An 18,113-nucleotide genomic window follows, 5' to 3' on the forward strand; every position below is an offset into this window, starting at 1 on the left:
TCTTCATGCAGCGCATGTACTTGTTTGATTTATTCCCTGTTGTTCACAAGGAAGGCATCAAAGTCCTTCAGTCGTGGCTACTTGGGAAGCTAATTGAATACTTTGAGAATCCTGACGCCACATCCCCAGCTGCAGTCTATGAGGCCTACAGCTACGCGGCGGGCATCTCCCTGTCCACCGTCTGGGTGGCTGTGCTCCACCATCTGTATTTCTACCACGTACAAAGAGCAGGCATGAAGATTCGCGTGGCCATGTGTCACATGATCTATCGCAAGGTCAGATCTATCAGGACATATCTGCACTGGAAGACCAACACCGGTGACTTCATCTGATGCAACACATTTGTCCTGTCGTAGGCTCTCAGTTTAAACAATGCAGCGTTGACAAAGACGACGACGGGACAAATTGTGAATCTACTGTCTAATGACGTCAACAGATTTGATGAGGTATTTATCTGGATGCAGCTTTTTTGTCTTAGAACACATTTATGCAAATGACAACAATAGATGCACCTTAACAATTGAAAGTGTTCTGACAGAGGATCTGATTTACAAAGATGATAATGCTCAGCTTGGATTGACACTGTCAGCGGGGCCTTAACTGGAAGGAAATGCAAATGCATGGTCGCAGGCGAACTCAACGTACCCCACTGGTCATATGCTTCTGCATATGCTTCATAAAACTTGTAGAACAAAACTAACAGGTTCCAGTAACAAGGCCAACACAGATGAAAGTGTTTTACAGTGGGTTAGAACTGCACTGTATCATCCAGCGATGTTTCTTATACTTTCTTTACCTTTACCTTTATTATACATGCAGAGGCGGACTTACCGTCATGCAAACACAGGCCCCGAGATTTCCAAGGGCCCCCAAACGTCTCATAAAAATTGATTACTGCTTTTTTTCTTTGATTTAAAAGTACATACAGTATTACCATTTTAGACTTAATTCACATGCTTAAAACTACATCAAAATGCGTAATCTATCATGAGCGTTTTGACTGCTCCCTTCTCATGAAATGGACTATGTCAGTGCGCATGTGCAGATTCATTCAGGAAGACGGCGGAAAAAACAAACTTGTTGGCGTGGTGTGGAGGAAGATGAAGCCGAGTCACCCGACTGGAACAGAGAAGGCGAGAGAAAATACACAGTTTCTATCCAAACTACCAAAAGTGTCAACCTTTTCCATCGTCCCAAGTACAAATGTAGACACATGACAAGTGCCAGACGTGCTTGACAGTAGCACTGCTGTCAGTGTCAGCCGTGTAGGTAGTTCTTGGGAGGAAGCTGAGCCTGCGAGTGATGCTTTTCATCACAAATATGTGAGCATTAAAGCGGTAAACTACATTAAACGTTGCTTAACTCATTCAATACCAAAGACATATAACACCCGATCCCAACAACGTATTTATACGTCTCTTACATTTTTTGTACAAGAGGCAAAAAGAGGTGATGATGTAATTCTCCGCTATTGCATTAACACTTCAGAGCACTTTTAAGCCATAGAAACGGCCACAATGTGGCAGAAGTGCATCTGATAAGAGCTCGGCAGGGATCATGTTAACAAACAAATCACACATGACAGGAAGGAGGAAGTGAGAGAGCGTGGAGGAGTGTAGCGTGCAGAACACTTACACACTGTAGGGAAATTTTGATGCATGCACTTGCACACACACGCGTGCACACGCATAGTTTAGTTCCAAATGCGAAATTTTTAAATAGTTTGTGGTGTTATATTTGTAAACAAATAGTTATTTTGTTGTAAAACAACCCCTTTTTGTGTTGTTTATGTTGGTGTAGTTGTTTAGATATTTGAGCTGTCACAAAAGCAAAAAAATAAGTAAATACATCGTGTCAAAGTGAAAGTTAAGCTTGAAATCTATCTTTTCACAAAAACTGTTTTTCTCCTTTTTCTAGTCGGGAACTAATATTTTCCTGAAACTTGCCTGTGTTCTACCGCTGATTACTAAACAACGGAAAAAGGTAGAAAGAAACTTTTTTTTTCTGATGAAAGACGGCAGTCTAATCTTTCTTTTGGTAGGCTTATATAGCCAGAGAACACAATATTCTGTGTGCATTGAAAGATCTGTCAAAATCATCTAAAATGGCCACTACTGAAGGGGTTGTCCTTTGAAAATGACTGGGTTTGAATGAGTTCATGTTCTTATCAATTACAGCAAAAGCCTTGAGATGATTCACTTCTTAAGTAATAATAATCCCCCAGGAGGATTTTAAGGACTTTAGCTTGCTCAGAATATGTTTTTCATATTCAGGGTGAATATGAAAAAAATCCTAAATATTAATTTTTAAAATCCTTTTTGGGAGGGTATATAAACATGGCTATGTAACCAGTGTCCCAAAATTGACATCCTTCCCATGGCTGAGATAAAGTTCTCACGCCACTCTCAACATCCACGCCTCATGTGATTACCGTCTATTGGCACAAAGGACATTTTCCATCAAGTCCTGTGTATTTATGAACTTAGCTGCTGCCCACATTGAAGACACATTGTGTTGAGGTGTGAATGAAACTTTTGTCAGTGCATTACCAGGATGTGGAGGGTCCCTGTGACTGAGTTTGCCTTGGGCCCCCAAATGACTAAATATGGCCGTGGCTACATGAAAGGGGTAATGATCAATTCATGCTTCTCTGACAGTGTTACTCAGAGCTGTGCTTTACTGTCTTTGTAAAGACCTTTTCTCTTTAGAGGTATTTATGTTGTGACCAAACTGTATGTATTTATTTACATCCTTGTCTCCTAGGTAACATTGTATCTACACTTTCTGTGGATTGCTCCCCTGCAAGCAGCCATGGTGATACTATTGTTGATGTATTGGATCGGCCCATCATGCCTGGCGGGGATGGCTGTCTTCTTAGTTCTGATCCCAGTGCAGACCATGTTTGGAAGATTGTTTTCCACTCTGAGGTTTGCAGCCATCCAGTATGCTGTTGTGGTGCTTACATTGGTTCCATCCTTGCAGTGAGTGTCTCTGTTGTTGTAGGGCTAAAACCGCTGTCCTGACTGACAGTAGAATACGCACAATGAATGAGGTCATCACAGGGATCCGTGTTATAAAGATGTGTGGGTGGGAGAAACCTTTTGCTGCTCTTGTGGATGAAGTCAGAAGGTAGCTCCATGTCTTTCCAACTAATGCTCCTTTTCTACTGCATGTAAGCTCTGTCTGCCAGAGCTTTACAGGGTATTGACACATTTCCACTGGAAAATTGCTAGTTGCTCATTGGTCACAGCATTTGAAGACACATGCTAAGGTTAGCTTACTCTGTTGCTGTGCCTTAGCTCTGGATGCACAGTCTACATTGGTACTGCTCTGTTTTCTTTCTGCCCTCAGTCTCTTCCGGATGCGGTGTCGCTTTCACACTTGTGCATGTTTTTGAAATGGAAAACAGTGGGAAAGCATCATAGCGCTACAAGAATCCACTGAGTGAACACACCCCTAAGCATCTACTGGCAACTTTTTCTTTTCATCACGCAGAATGGAGATCTCCACAATAATGAAAAGCTCCTACCTGCGTGGCTTGAACATGGCGTCCTTCTTCGTGGCTAGCAAGCTCATCATATTCATCACTGTTTGCGTCTACGTGCTAACAGGCAACCAGCTGTCTTCCAGCACCGTCTTCATGGCCGCGTCCCTCTACGGCGCCATCAGACTCACCATCACGCTCTTCTTTCCCTTTGCCATCGAGAAGATGTCGGAGTCCCTCATTAGCATCCGAAGAATTAAAGTAAGTACAACACAGCCTTCTATCAATGTTTGTATTGCAGTGGTTCCCAAACCTTTCACAGTCACGTACCCCTTCAGACATTTGACCTGAAGCCATGTGCACTTAAAGATCATAAACCTTTTTTTATCTTAATTAAATTGAAATATTGAACATGATTGTTTTAATCCATCCATCCATCCATCTTCTATTCAGCTTGTCCTTACGAGGGTCTCGAAGGGTATGCTGGAGCCTATCCCAGCTGAATTAGGGCGAGAGGCGGAGCACACACTGGGCTGGTCGCCAGCCAATCGCAGAGCACATATCATTCCCACTCACATTCATACCTATGGGCAATTTAGAGTCTCCAATTAACCTAACATGCATGTTCAAACCCACTGACAAATAGATAAGTAATCGTACTTCATTATCTTTTACTCCAGTCTGATGTTGGGATCCATCTATTTGAAATGGTTGAATTTGAGCTTCACTTTTTTTTGTCAACTCGCGATCGCTATGATTGAAGCCTGCATATTAATTTGATACCAAATAGATGGGAAAAGTTCAACAAATATGATAAAGCAGTATCCGAAGTACAAAAATACATACAACCGGTGATAAAGCCTCATTTTCGGGGTAATCCCCGCTCTCTCATCTGGACATGCATACACAGTTCTTACAGGTTTTCACACTGCTATGCAGCGCAGGGATTGGAACACAAAAGTAAATCAAATCTTCATGATTAAACACACTTAATGCACAACATATTCATCAAACTTACTTATTTGTTCATATAATGAACTCAGAGCAACGAACAACTTCATGCTCTGTCTCCTTCCTGCTTTCTGCGTCGTGCTCTGTGCAGGCGCCGTGAGGCATAAAGATGCACTCGTAATCGTGAGTGTTAGCCACTAATTGTTTTTAATTTTTATTCAGGTACCCCCATGACCCCTGGGTGTACGCGTACCCCCTTTTGGTAGCCCAAGTTGCATCGTATTGTTTGAGTGAAGTACTGAAGTAAACTCATTCTTGTTAGAATTTTCTCCTTCTGGATGAAGTTGCTCCTCAGCATTTGGGACTTCCTGTGGCAGAGAAGAAAGACTGTCTGCTGAAGATTCAGGATCTGATATGCTACTGGGACAAGGTAAGAAGGATTGTGAGGCCATGGAGCCGGAGATTGAGGAATGCCAAACTTTTAGGTACAGAATATCACCTCAAACAGTGGTATGCAATACCCCAGGGAACTAAATATTAAAAATATAAGAACATGAACAGATTGTACAAAAACATTCTATTTTAGGAAAATAAACTGCATAAAAATTGTCGTACATTTTCTTTCAACGCGAATAACATAATTGCTGTTCATGGCTGTTTAGTCATTGCTGTCTCGTATACATGTACATGTCTGTAGTACATGAAACATACATAAAAGCGGTCTCAGAGAAGAAACCTGACAATTTGGAGTCATTGCGGGGTTATGACAGGCTATACATTCAATAATAGCTAATGTTAGTAGCTAAACTTTGTCAAATTGCTGCTAATGTTTGTTCTCAGCTAATGATATCATTAGCTGATGATATCATTAGCTGACAACAAACATGAGCAGTGCATGTGCGTGTCATGTCGGGGCATCCTGCGTAGTCAAAGCAGGAAGAGGCAGGGTGTAATGCTTGCAGTACGTTCAAATGTTGGGGCCCTCAAGGCAGCTGGCGGAACCTGCTGCTTGCAGTCCCTTTAAATATGTCAATCATTATTGTGGAAAAAAATGCATGCTTACAAATAAAGTCACCCCCCCTTAATAGAATACTGTTATTCTCCGCAGTTGAATATATAAACACCCCCGGCCACTGCATGAGAAAATATGGCAAAGCTGAAATGTGATGGCTTGCTGAAAGTTACTGTATATTTTCCTCACAGATTCAAGAGGCTCCAACCTTGCAGAATGTGTCCTTCGCTGTGGGGCCCGGTCAGCTGCTTGCTGTAATAGGTCCAGTTGGATCAGGGAAGGTACAGGCGCTATCTTGATGAACTCTTAACTTGACATGAAAATAATAACTTGATGCATTGTGTGCCAGTCTTCGCTCCTCAGCGCCATCCTGGGAGAGCTGAGTCAGGAAAGCGGTGTGATCAAAGTCAAGGGCGATCTCACCTACACTTCCCAGCAGCCCTGGATTTTACCTGGCACCATCCAAAGCAACATCCTTTTTGGAAAAGAGCTCAACTGCCAGAAATACAGCAGAGTCCTGAGAGCCTGTGCCCTGAAAAGAGTGAGAACCGCTCATGACTCCACTTCTCCGTGGGGCGACGCTGTAGCTTGTAGTAAGTCCACTCTGTCTCTGAATGACTCGGTAAAGGGCTGCGTTTGGACCCTGTCCAGGACATGGAGCTGTTGCCAGGAGGCGACTTGACGTCGGTCGGAGACAGAGGGGCTAACCTGAGTGGAGGACAGAAGGCGAGGGTCAGCTTGGCCAGGTATGCACGCTTGTAAAGTAGTGCACCATTACTTATTTTGGACTTCAACCTCTGACTGAGGGTATTTTTCAGAGCAGTGTACCAGGATGCAGACATCTACCTGCTGGATGACCCTCTCAGTGCTGTGGATGCTGAAGTGGGCAAGCACATCTTTGAAGAGTAAATTTATATTCAACTAAAATACAATCCTTCAGAAGAGCTAGATGAAAAATTCTGTGACCAAGAGCTAACGCCAATATGTTGTCACTTGTGTGCGTTTAGGTGTATTTGTGGACTTTTGAGGAACAAGCCGCGTGTTCTCGTCACTCACCAGCTGCAGTATCTGAAGGCTGCACATCAAATTGTTGTCTTAAAGGAGGTGATATTTTGGATGTCATATTCAGTAGTTTTGCTAGAAAGATATATAAAAATGATATATTTTTAAAGACAATAATGCTCCGCATAAGTCAGTAAGGAAGGTAACTAAATCAGATGCAAACCACAACCACAATAATTAACAATAGTAAATGAATCATTTACATGAATGTTGCCATTTTTGTCAGGGTCAAATGGTGTCAAGCGGGACCTACAGTGAGCTGCAGAGCTCTGGTTTGGACTTCTCCTTGCTCCTCAAAGAGGAGGAGAGTCAAGAGGAAAGACAGAGCACGACTCCCACTCCGGGCAACGTCTCTCGCTGCCCCCGTACACTCTCTGACAACTCCATATCTTCCCTGTCCTCCTCCCACTACTCCCTGATGGAAGAAGAGCCACTTAGACTGGTGCGTGCGGCTGGAGTGTTTAGTTTGGCTACTGATAATTTAATAATAATGTATACTTATTATTGTGGTTATAGTTTACTGCACCGCCATCATACTGAATATTTTGCTTATTAATTTTACTATTAGTGTAAGTAATCTCTCAGGATGCAATACAGTCCTACCCCTGCTATAATAAACGTTATCGCACTACAAGTTCCATTTAGTAGAGTGTTGATCTCATCCCAGGCCAAACAGTCCATATTTGGATCAGAGATCTACAGGCGCAATTAATTACATCAGAATATCATGTAGATGTTAGTTTATTTCAGTAGTTTAGTTCAAACTAAGGCTCGGGAAGTTGTTAAGTGTTTTCTGTTAATTTGCTGATCAGAGTACAACACCAGCAGTTTATTCATAGTTCCATCCGTCCATTTCCCTTTGCTGGATTCAGTAGGGTCACAGGGGTATGCTGGAGCCAATCCCAGCTGACTTTGGGCACGAGGCGGCGTACACCCTGAACTGGTCGGCAGCCAGTCGCAGAGATTATTCATAATTATTGAACTTTTTTACTGTATTATATTTTTATAATTTACACAATGTGGGGTTTTAAACTAGCTATATGCTAAATACTTTTTAAAAATATTTCACCTTGCATGTAGCAAATCTATATATTTCACTAGTGATATAATGTTGCATGATATTCCATGATATTCTGATGTATTGAGATGTACCTTTCGATGTGAAGGGACTATTAGGGCCACACGGAAGAAAAAAATGTCTCTGTTCCAAAGAGCTACAATTTATTTTTTGCTGTGATTAGGATAGTAAAGTCTTAATTTTAGTAGTGTTTTTTAAAAATCTACAGACCTGACATATATTGAGAAATCTCATTTTATATTAAAAACAACTTCTGGTTGCCGATGAGCTTTTTCTCAAAATATTGCAACTTTTTCTCAAAATACTTTCACATTTTTCTCTTAAGTAGTATTTGTTTTCAGTGTGGCCATAATATTTAATCCTGTACACATACCACCTACTCAATATTTCTGATTTGGGTCACTAAAATTGATGCATTATTCTTAGAGAACTCAAGGAAAATGGACCAAATGCAATTGGTTGCAATATACTACACATGAAATTAGAAATCCTCGCTGTATCAGTCTGCTGTGTTTTGATGTAGCCACTAGAGGGCAGAACATACTTACTACACCCTTGCTGCATGCGCCTGTGATGCTGACCGAATGACATTGCCGTTGGTGTGTATGTACTGTACGTGCAGGTAGCACAGCCCACGGAAGAGGAAAGGCGCTCACAGGGAAACATCGGCCTGCAAATGTATGTGAAATATTTCAGAGCAGGTGCTAACTTTATGGTACTCTTCCTTCTCATCCTACTCAACGCCCTTGCACACGTAAGTCTGTGTTTTTTTATTTCCAAATGCACTTGCGTGCTCCTTTTTCACTGTTGAATTAAATATGAATATTTTTTCGATCGTAATTGTGTTTTTCAGGTGGCTTTTGTGCTCCAGGACTGGTGGCTTGCTTGTTGGTAAGATTTTACCCTTTAAAAACCCCAAAAGATCCCACACATTTACTTAAGAAAATAAAAGACATTAACATCCAATTTTTGCCAGAGACCAAATGATATGTAAACCCAAGCTGCCTTGGCATTTTGTTTGACTTGTTGAAGAAGACCTTGTACTTTTTGATAATGGCAAATGTGTTATTTGTGCAGCTCATTTCCTTCTTTTCTTCACATTATCCTTGTGTGGGGATTTTTTTTTTTTTTGCAGGTCCTCCAAGCAGCAGCAGCAGCATGTGCACATAACACAACACCTCAATGGCAGCCTCCCTGCAGAACTGGACCTTGACCTGTACCTAAGTGTTTACGCAGGTGATGCTCGCCGATTGTACACCTTTTTTTTCAAACGTGTGTGAGCGCGCCACGGAATACAGCATCCATTCAGAGAAAGGGATTGGCAGTAACCCAAGGCCTTCAAGGCCAACTGTGGCTACATGGGCCTCAGCTGTACTGAGAGATAGCGTTGTCTTACTCTGATTGTCTCCCTGTGACTCTGAACCTCTTCACTCTTTGTATTTACACTCAAAACAACAAAAAAAACCTACAAGTGAATGAAACATTTAAGTGGGATACATCTGCTTGAATGCTGATTGACCTTTAAAACACCTGTCCTTGAAAGAAGAATGAGGATGACGATGTAGTGTACTCATGGATGTGTATTTTTTTGTCCCCCTGTCCTCATGTCAGGTTTAACGGCCACATCCGTACTGTTTGGCTTCGTTCGCAGCCTGGTCTTCTTCAACATCCTGGTGCGATCAGCCCAGACCCTTCACAACCGCATGTTTGATGCCATACTCCGGACCCCTGTGCACTTTTTTGAAATGAATCCAATTGGTAAGCGACTGACTTCCACTTATTTTTCTGATTTGAAAAAAATTCTATAGTCGTTGAAGTAGAAGGAAAGAACAAGGTTATTCTAACATGTCAACACCAGGGAGCACACTGTTCCCTCTTGTCTTTTCACCTTCTGCCCTAAACTTTCTATAGTAAATGCCATTCATTTGTCTGCAACATTTATTGTTTCATATGTATTACAAACATATTTAAATGTAATAGTTATACAGAACTATATAAAAAATAAAAATCACATTTTGTAAAAAAAAAACAACCCTAAACATAATAACATAAGTGAATTGTGAATGTAGCAAAGCAACTGCAAATCTAACGTCACTACTAATCAAGAGACCAAACAAATTCTAATGCAGCATTATAATTAGATTAGATTAGATTAGATATATCAGAATTCTTTAACATTTTTTAATTCAAAATTCAAACCCAACAAAACCTATTGTGCACGACAAGACTAATTTGATTTAAAATGCTCTGATATGCTACATCAATGTATTATACTTTTCTTTTTTCATATTTAATTTGACCTTTTTCCTTATTATTACTTTTCCTCACTAATTGGCTGACGAGAAATCACTGCCTTATATGCCTGCTGCCTTATAGTGAGGTGTGCGGCACTGGTTAAAGTTTATGAAGCTACCAATTATGGTTCCCCGTGCGGTAAAGGATGACAAAAACAAAATATTGATTTTTTCCACAGCTTTCTATAATGGTAAACATTAAAACAGTTCTATTTAATAAATAGTAAATTATGGCTAGAGTGGTGACTCTGTTTGGTAGACGAACATAATGCAATTATTTTCATTTATTTTGCTGATTTTTAAAGGTTATATCTGCAGGACTGCACATTTTAATATGAAGAAAAAATGCTACTGCGTCCCAATCATTTTGTAGTCATTAATTATAGACGTATGATATCTGTTACCTGCCATTCAGTGGCTATAAAGTCATTATTTTTCTGATGCATTGTTCACCTGTCAGCAGATAATTACCCAGTCTAATCTACTCATATAGTGACGGGCTTGTACAACACAATCCGTCCGGGTGGTAATGCGCAACAAGATGGTGACTTGTATCTATGTAATGAGTCACAATGAACTGCTTGAATTTAAGCGTGTAAAGTAAGTAGTCAAGCTGTGTTTCCTGCAAACACCACTGGCCCTATAATCTTCCACTTGTGGGACTACCTGCCGTTTTATCTGGGTGTGACTTGGCTGGTAATCTATGCACAAACACTTTGAATAATGTAATAATCTGTGTGGTATCGCCGCACAGGAAAGACTTAGCACACACCGTTATCTGATTGGTGTCGCCATCAGGGACCGGTCCGTTTATTATTAGCTTGGCCTCCAGGAAGGCAAACAGCGTGTGTGTCTATACTGGCTTTATAGGACGAATGCTTCAGATTATGGCTATTTTGAATATGAATTCTTTCATAATATTTACAGTTATACAGAGATCACCTTGGACGATAAAGCAACCAACCACAACATTAGGTACAGCTGGTCTAAAGCACATAAAATTCTTTCTTTACAAAGATAATCATATTCATTTCTGCCCAAGAGGTAATGATTTATCAATCTGTGATCTTATTTGTCTAGTTCTTTAACCAAAGCTAAAGTGCAAAAGCAAAGAAGTGATGTCTGGATCGCTTTTTGCCACATACTGTAAAAACAACACAATAACACATTTTGATAAACAGTTTATGGAGAGGTGGCACAAATGCAGAGATATTTGTGCCTTTTTAGAGATTTGACAACTGTTTACACGTGTAAGTGATTGGTGCGCCGCTTTAGAACAGACACTGTTTGAGAGTTGGCCTCAGAGGTAAAGGTTACCCTTTCAAGCGTCGCTGCACAAAGGTCTTATTTGTCGTCGTATGAATGCGCTGCGTGACAATACAGTACAGCAGCCGTGACTTCTAACTGATGGCGAGGCTTTTGTATCTCTTCTGTATCAGCCATTCAATGCGTCATGTTACATTCACTGACAATTTGTGACTGTCATCTTTGGTGCTTTCGGTGACTGCGACATTTATGTTCTATAATAATTTGAAGTCGGAGGATAGATTTTCATTGTCGAGAAACGCAGTGTCTTTCAATGGATTCTGATTACATATTAGTTGCAATGAGAGGGAGTAACACACTATGTTTAGTTCAAAATGTAATGCTGCATCAATACTCCAACCTCAGGGATCTGCATCCAACTCATTGTGTTAAGGTATTTTATTGTATACATTAAATGTATGCTCGTCCACAACATTATAACAGTGTTATTTGGAACGTGTGCATGTTTTTTAAAACAGTAACTAGCACACAAAACAAGTCTCACTTGCAGGCACAAATAGATACATCCTTTTTCAGATCACTAATCCAGTCCAATATCTCATACTTCTTGCATCTGATTTTACTCAGTGAAATTTTGTGCGTTGATAATCGTTATTAACATCACATGATATGCGCTGCATTCCCTCACCACTTCACACTTCGAATTTCGTGGCTTCACCCTATCACGGCTTTTCAAAAATATATTAATGAATAAATCAGGCTGGCCGGTGCTTCCTGTCCACCCCCCACTCAGCTCCCCTAGCACTGGAACACATTTGCAACACACAAGAGCATGAGTCTTATTTATGTCTTAAATGGCTTATTTTCTCTTATTATGTCTACTATGTTGGTTAATACGAGTGAAAAGATGTCGCCTATGCTCGAACTATGAAAATATTCCATTTATAAATAAGGAATCCTACTTCGCTCACTTATCTCTATGACTTATCACTAATTGGTCTGGAACCAATTAACTGCGATAAACGAGGAATTACTGTGCGTCTGTCCTTTTTCTGTAAAGTTAAGGCTGATATTCCTTGTTTTTAATGTGTTATAATGAGGGATGCTCCAATCGACCACTGATCAATATCGGCCGTAAAAAAAAACAGGTGATTAGCATATGCCCATAAATGCCGTTCAAAGCAAAGCAAAGCGAAGATCACAAAAAACGATCGGCATGTGGCGGCAAACACCGCATGAGTGCTGTGTCACGTAGGGTTGCCAACACAATGGACTCACATTGTCCTGTATTGCTATGAGAATCAAAACTTCCACTCAAACACGCTGTTTGAGTGGAAATCTGCTTGGTGAATAAAGTAGTGTACAATTAAATGTCGCCAGTCACAAATAAAACACATGCAGGCACATACTATAAAACAATAGTTGACGGCTCTAATAGTGATGGAAGTTGTAGCCTGGACACTGTTTTAAGTTAAGCAGAACAGATTTCTATTTAATAAAGATATTTATTTGTATTATTTTATTCTGTTAATTTTATCTTCATCTAAAAAATGATTGAACAATTGATTTCCCATGTATTTGTATTACACTGCCCCAAAACATGCATCAAATTAAATTCAGGTTTGTGTCAGATAGTACAAAAATCGTTTCACAGAAATAAATTATTTTTTTGCCAGCGGCCCTTGAATTTGGCTGCCCCTGGCCAATACCACATAAAGAAATAGAAAAATCTGCAGTTAATCCATGTGATCAGTATTGGCCGTTCTCACTCATGGATGATCAGTATCCGAATCGGCAGCATAAAACCCAGATCAGAGCATCCCTATTTCTCATAACTGTAACTATTAATGTTAAAATTACGACACAAATATATGACTGTATATTTTTTTCTTAGAAAAAAGTCAGACAAAAACAGGTTGTTTTATGTTCGGGGTCTATAGATTTAATCATTCCAGAAGGCGGCGCCAAATAACTTTCCCCAAGCGAGTCAGAGCTTTTCTTCCTGTCACTCACATGCACCATTTACCTGGAACAATGCAGATGAATTTTGGCTTTTTATGTTTTTGATTTGTTTTCCGCAAACAGGTCTTGAAAAAGAGGGATCGTTTTATATTCGGGTCAATATCGTCTGAAACCGTGCCTGTACAGTTATAAAAGTGTGATGATGGTGATTTGTCACCATAGCTGGATTTTGTAACGTTTTTGGATAAATACTGATTGTGAACTGCTCCAGATGATGATGTAGTGTAGAGGTTTGTAGTTGTCTGAACCCTTTATCACTGAGCCATTCCATTTATGCTCTTTACATTTGGCTGAGCACCAAATTCACAAGCACCGTCACTGGTGGAAGTTATTAATGCTCGAAGTTTGTAGCAGAAATGAAAGTCAGGCGTACCAAGATAAAGGGTTAAGTGGGTGACTTGCTTTATTAATATTAGTATCAAGATCAAGATCAAGAGTTTTATTGTCATATGCACAGTAAAACAGGTAGTTCTTCTATGCGAACTGGCAATTATGTGTAGCAGGGGTGTACAAAGTGTGTACAAAACTATACAAAAGTACAAAACTCTTTTTATAAACTCTTTTTAAATTTTCAATTTACAGAATGTAAAATACCCAGAATGAAATCATCAATCAAGAAAAGAGCAAACGTTATCCAAGATTCATTTTACACGTATCATCACAATACCTCAATCATGCAACAATTACCACCATGGAATTTCCATCTCACCTATGACAAAGAATTTCAAATTATATTTAGAATAGAAGATCCTTGTAAAGATCTCTGCAGGTTAGAAGAATGTGTCATATACACTATAATAACATTTTTTAAAACAATATTGGCACTCAATATCTGCTGAGAAAAATGCATGTTAAGTCTCAACTAAAGTGCGTAGTATGACTGCATGAGAGCAATCCAGAAGATGTCAGCTGGGTTCTTCTACGACCCAGCAAATTTTGTTTTAACAACATTTCTGCATACATCAGAGAATATGTTTTAAGTAGGGTTTATTTTATTATAATATACTACTTGTGCAGAACAGGATCCTGCTCTTGTGCACATATAAATATATACACTGCACATATATAACTAAAAATATTGCGTTTCTCCAGTTTAGCATAAGATACACTTTAGGTTGAGCCATTCATCCAAATGTGATGCAGTAGGAGCAGCACAGACAGTGGTGGATGTGCTGAGCTGATGTTGATCCCTGTAATTTAGTGTCATTGAGTGGGTTAATCCCCTCAGAGACTGCAGGCCAGAGCCTCAGCTCATCAGCACAGTCAAGGAGTGGAGTTTCCATCAACCCCACAACCCCCCTCTCACACACAACCATGCTGACTGTCTACCTTTAACATCAGCACAGTGGGCCATCTCAGTGCTGCGTGTCACTCCGCTGCTGTTGACACGGGGGAACATTAGTTCCTCTGTAGTTCCCCGTGTGAGATTCTAATTGTGCCTACAGAGTGAATGTTTTTTTTTAACGTCTGTATTTCAGGTCCAGGATGCAAGAGTCAAAGTGGGGGAAGTGTTGCAGACAGGAGGATGATGATGATATCGAAGTGTGTAAATTGAAAGTGGAGATGGAGGAGTGCGCGCGCGTGTGTGTGCAGCGTGGCTGATAGAGCTCCCCCTCGCTCTGCACTTCCACTATTTAATTGCATGAAAGGGAAGGCACGGAGATTGCACAAGCCTGGCGGTGAGAGCGAAGAGAATGGATTTAGAATGTATTAGTATTGGCAGCAAGGTGCCGGCGGTGGGAGGCTGCCCCAGGCCCTTGGGCCCTTCATGGAAAAGTGCAGGTGAGCTGTGCCACCTCCAGCATTGGCAGCCCCCCCACTCCACTCCCTCCTCAGTATTCCTTACATTATTGCACTTGCCTGTCTGAAAAGGTCCCTCTAACTGTGCCGGGGCCCACACGTGGAGTCGTTCCCTTATCGCGATGTTTACAGGGAACAGCGATTTGCCACACGCCTCGCTCAAGCTGGACCCCACTGTTCCACTTCTTTAAGTGTGATTGGGGGGCCCCGCTCACGTTATATCTCCGCCTGGGTTGGAAGGGCTTGATATTTTCTGAGCCTGAAAAAAGTGGTGCAAATCACCGCTGGAGTCTTGGAAGCATGAGAAATGGTTTGATCTTAATGCTGAAACACCGATAGTTGATATTGTTGACAACCCATTGATTGAAGCCATTGTCCCATGCCGATCTCACCTCATAGGCATTTCCATTTGTGTAACTGCATCACTGTAATGCATCCTCTCTATAGCATAGTGTCTGAAGCTCATCCCCTCTGTGTTAACCGAGCCGCTTGTCACGTCAAACAGCTGATAGCTGACTGATGTTCTCTGCTTTAGTAGCCTCCAAGCGTTGCATGATGTAACAGGCAGAAACATATCCCTTTCTCACTGGCATTGTTTGTTCAAGGCTTGCATGAATTTGGGTCATCTGTGGCTTAGACAGTAACATTACATAAAATATATTTGAACAAACACGGCTCGACAAGCCGTTTTTCCAGGCTAAAGTGGTGAGATGCGTCGCTAGCATAGTTGCAGCAGCAACTCTACCTCCTTATTTGAACACCCCCCTTGGGATGTCTGCATGCTAAAGGGGCACTCACACTGTGAATACGATTAGTCTGCCTCCGAGTGTACAACATGCTTACGCCACTTGACTTTGAATCAGCGCTGATTTGGAGCATTGCTGGGTCGTTGCGGGGAATCATGCTTTGGCGGGGTTTATGCAATGGCTGTTACGGGGGAGCCCGGCCTTGTCCGCATGCATGTTTTTAGGCGGGAGCGGTATTTTGGATAAAGCTGTAAGCCGCTTACAGCCGTGGAGAGAGGTGATTACAGGGCCCACCTCCATAGCGGTGACTAGGAGGCAACTTTTAGGTCAGTGGTGCCATGGCTCCACCAGCGGGCCACAGTCTACAACTTTCTCCCCTCCCTCCATCCCTAAACAAGTCCCACCTTCTAAAATCATGCATTCATAAATTGCATGCATTCATGCATTTTGTCCCACCCTGAGACAGTATCCACATCAGAGGGTGATGTAACAATATCATAAAAAATACATCGCAGTGTTGATATTTTGTCCCATCCTTAGTATCTAGTCCTAAGGTTGGTGTATTGATACTGCACTGTGAGGTCACATTGCATTATCGTATTGCATTATAATATTTAGTCTCCCCACTAAACAGCGTCTGCATCTGTTGTTGGTGTATCGAAACTGTACCATGACAAATAATGAGGCCTGCCTATTTTTCTGTCCCATGGTATCAATACTGTATCATCTGTGGGAGGTTGGTGTGTCTGTGCTATACTGTAAGAGATAATGATGCACTTTATTGTGGTATCAACACAACCCTAGACAGTATGAATAAATGTCAGGTTGGCATTTGAATATTGCACTGTGAGATAACGATGCAATAAAATACAATATTGATATTCTGCGCCAACCTTAAACAGTATCCATAGTTGTGGTTGGTGTATCAACACTGTAGTGTGAAGTGCAGTATATCGCAGTGTTGATATTTTGTGCCAATTGTAGACCGTATCCATATCTAAGATCCCTGTATCAATATTGTACCATGAAATCATGATAACATTATCAACATTTCGTCTCATCCCTGGTCAGTGGCGATATCGGAGGTTGGTGTATTGATACTGTGTACTGTGATAGAACAAGAACAGTATTTTGTCCCACTCTTAGATCGCATCCATATCCGAGTTTGGTGTATCGATAAGATACTGTGAGATAAACGTGGGATGTTTGACAATACTGATATTTTGTCCTGCACCTATTGCTTGATGACGTATGGCGACAGTCGTGTTGGTGGTTTACTTCATTTTCTTCTATAGAAACTCCACAATGGCCAGGTGAAGGTAGAGTGAAGTGGGGATTGCCCATCAGTGGCCCTGCCGTAAATAGTGCATGAAAGCAACTGCAGTATAACCTCATGTGCCATGTGCTGTCATGAGAAGAGCTGCAATGAATGCAAACTCTGCAGTTCAAATAAGAAACACCTGAGCAGATTGGAGGCAGCTCAATTAACGTCAGCGACGCTGCCGGGCGCAACAAGAACAAGGCTGGCATGCAGGTTGTTTTGCCCTCCTTTTGTTCCCAAACAAAAGCCTCCTGCACATACTTAGCTGAGAGATTGCAAAACAAATAATGAGTCATTGTTTTAAAGTTAGATAATCCTGTTTTCCCATCTGATCGCAATGCATACATATATCTAAGCCAGGGGTGTCCAAAAGGCAGCCTGGGGTCCATTTGCGGCCCACGGATTAGTTTTTTATTGGCCCGAGAAAAAGGTGTAATTTTATGAGAATAACTCATAATACTATGAGGAAAAATGTCAATTTAGTAGCATAAAGTTGATGTATTTAAAGAAAAAAAATGTTCTTTTTTTAAGTTGTAATATTATAAAAAACAAACAAAACAACAAATAAAGTTGTACATTTTCGAATCGGAACCTCCCATAAACATACTGTAGAGTAGTATGATTTACTACGTGATGTATTCCAGTGTAACTTGTATGTTCCAAATAAATTAAACCATTACCATTACCATCTTACTCCTTCCCTGAGCTCATGAGCTCCCTCTAGTGGTCTGGGCAGTCTTTAGTTTTTTACTCATAATTGTTGCTTGTCTTGTATATTTATTAGGTATACCTTTAGAGTGTTAAGTTGCTATGTGATGATTTTACAGTTATTTGTAAGGTGACACCGTCAGCCAGGCTGTTGTATTGAGTAATGACCTGCGATTTCTGATGGGTTGACAAGCTCGTTGTGAGTTTTGAGATTATTTGGCTCCTGCCAAATGTGGAGCTGCCTGGTCCTTACCAACTTCTGCGAGCCACAATATCTTTTTCTTGTCTACACTTTTTTAAATAAAATAAAGTTATAATATTACAAAAAGAACATTTATAAAGTATTTTTTTAAAAAGTAGAAATATTTG

General features: G+C 40.8%; 1 protein-coding gene across 6 annotated transcripts in view; it reads left to right on the forward strand.

Moving 5' to 3' along the window:
• The window catches only part of LOC129187568 (ATP-binding cassette sub-family C member 4-like), a 59,540-nt gene that overhangs the window by 3,885 nt on the left and 37,542 nt on the right, over nt 1-18,113 (forward strand). For all 6 annotated transcript variants that reach the window (XR_008572436.1, XR_008572435.1, XM_054787037.1 and 3 more), the window contains exons 4-19: nt 51-275; nt 357-446; nt 2,764-2,927; nt 3,004-3,129; nt 3,496-3,745; nt 4,758-4,865; nt 5,639-5,728; nt 5,797-5,988; nt 6,099-6,193; nt 6,266-6,352; nt 6,455-6,551; nt 6,736-6,951; nt 8,210-8,341; nt 8,441-8,478; nt 8,723-8,823; nt 9,199-9,345. Coding sequence is in view for 4 of the 6 variants with exons in the window: in XM_054787037.1 (XP_054643012.1) it covers nt 51-275; nt 357-446; nt 2,764-2,927; nt 3,004-3,129; nt 3,496-3,745; nt 4,758-4,865; nt 5,639-5,728; nt 5,797-5,988; nt 6,099-6,193; nt 6,266-6,352; nt 6,455-6,551; nt 6,736-6,951; nt 8,210-8,341; nt 8,441-8,478; nt 8,723-8,823; nt 9,199-9,345 (2,158 nt within the window). In the remaining 2 variants the exon portion in view is untranslated. The remainder of the gene's footprint in view (nt 1-50; nt 276-356; nt 447-2,763; nt 2,928-3,003; nt 3,130-3,495; nt 3,746-4,757; nt 4,866-5,638; nt 5,729-5,796; nt 5,989-6,098; nt 6,194-6,265; nt 6,353-6,454; nt 6,552-6,735; nt 6,952-8,209; nt 8,342-8,440; nt 8,479-8,722; nt 8,824-9,198; nt 9,346-18,113) is intronic.

The sequence above is a fragment of the Dunckerocampus dactyliophorus genome, chromosome 9 (genome assembly GCF_027744805.1).
Source record: "Dunckerocampus dactyliophorus isolate RoL2022-P2 chromosome 9, RoL_Ddac_1.1, whole genome shotgun sequence".
Taxonomy (NCBI): domain Eukaryota; kingdom Metazoa; phylum Chordata; class Actinopteri; order Syngnathiformes; family Syngnathidae; genus Dunckerocampus; species Dunckerocampus dactyliophorus.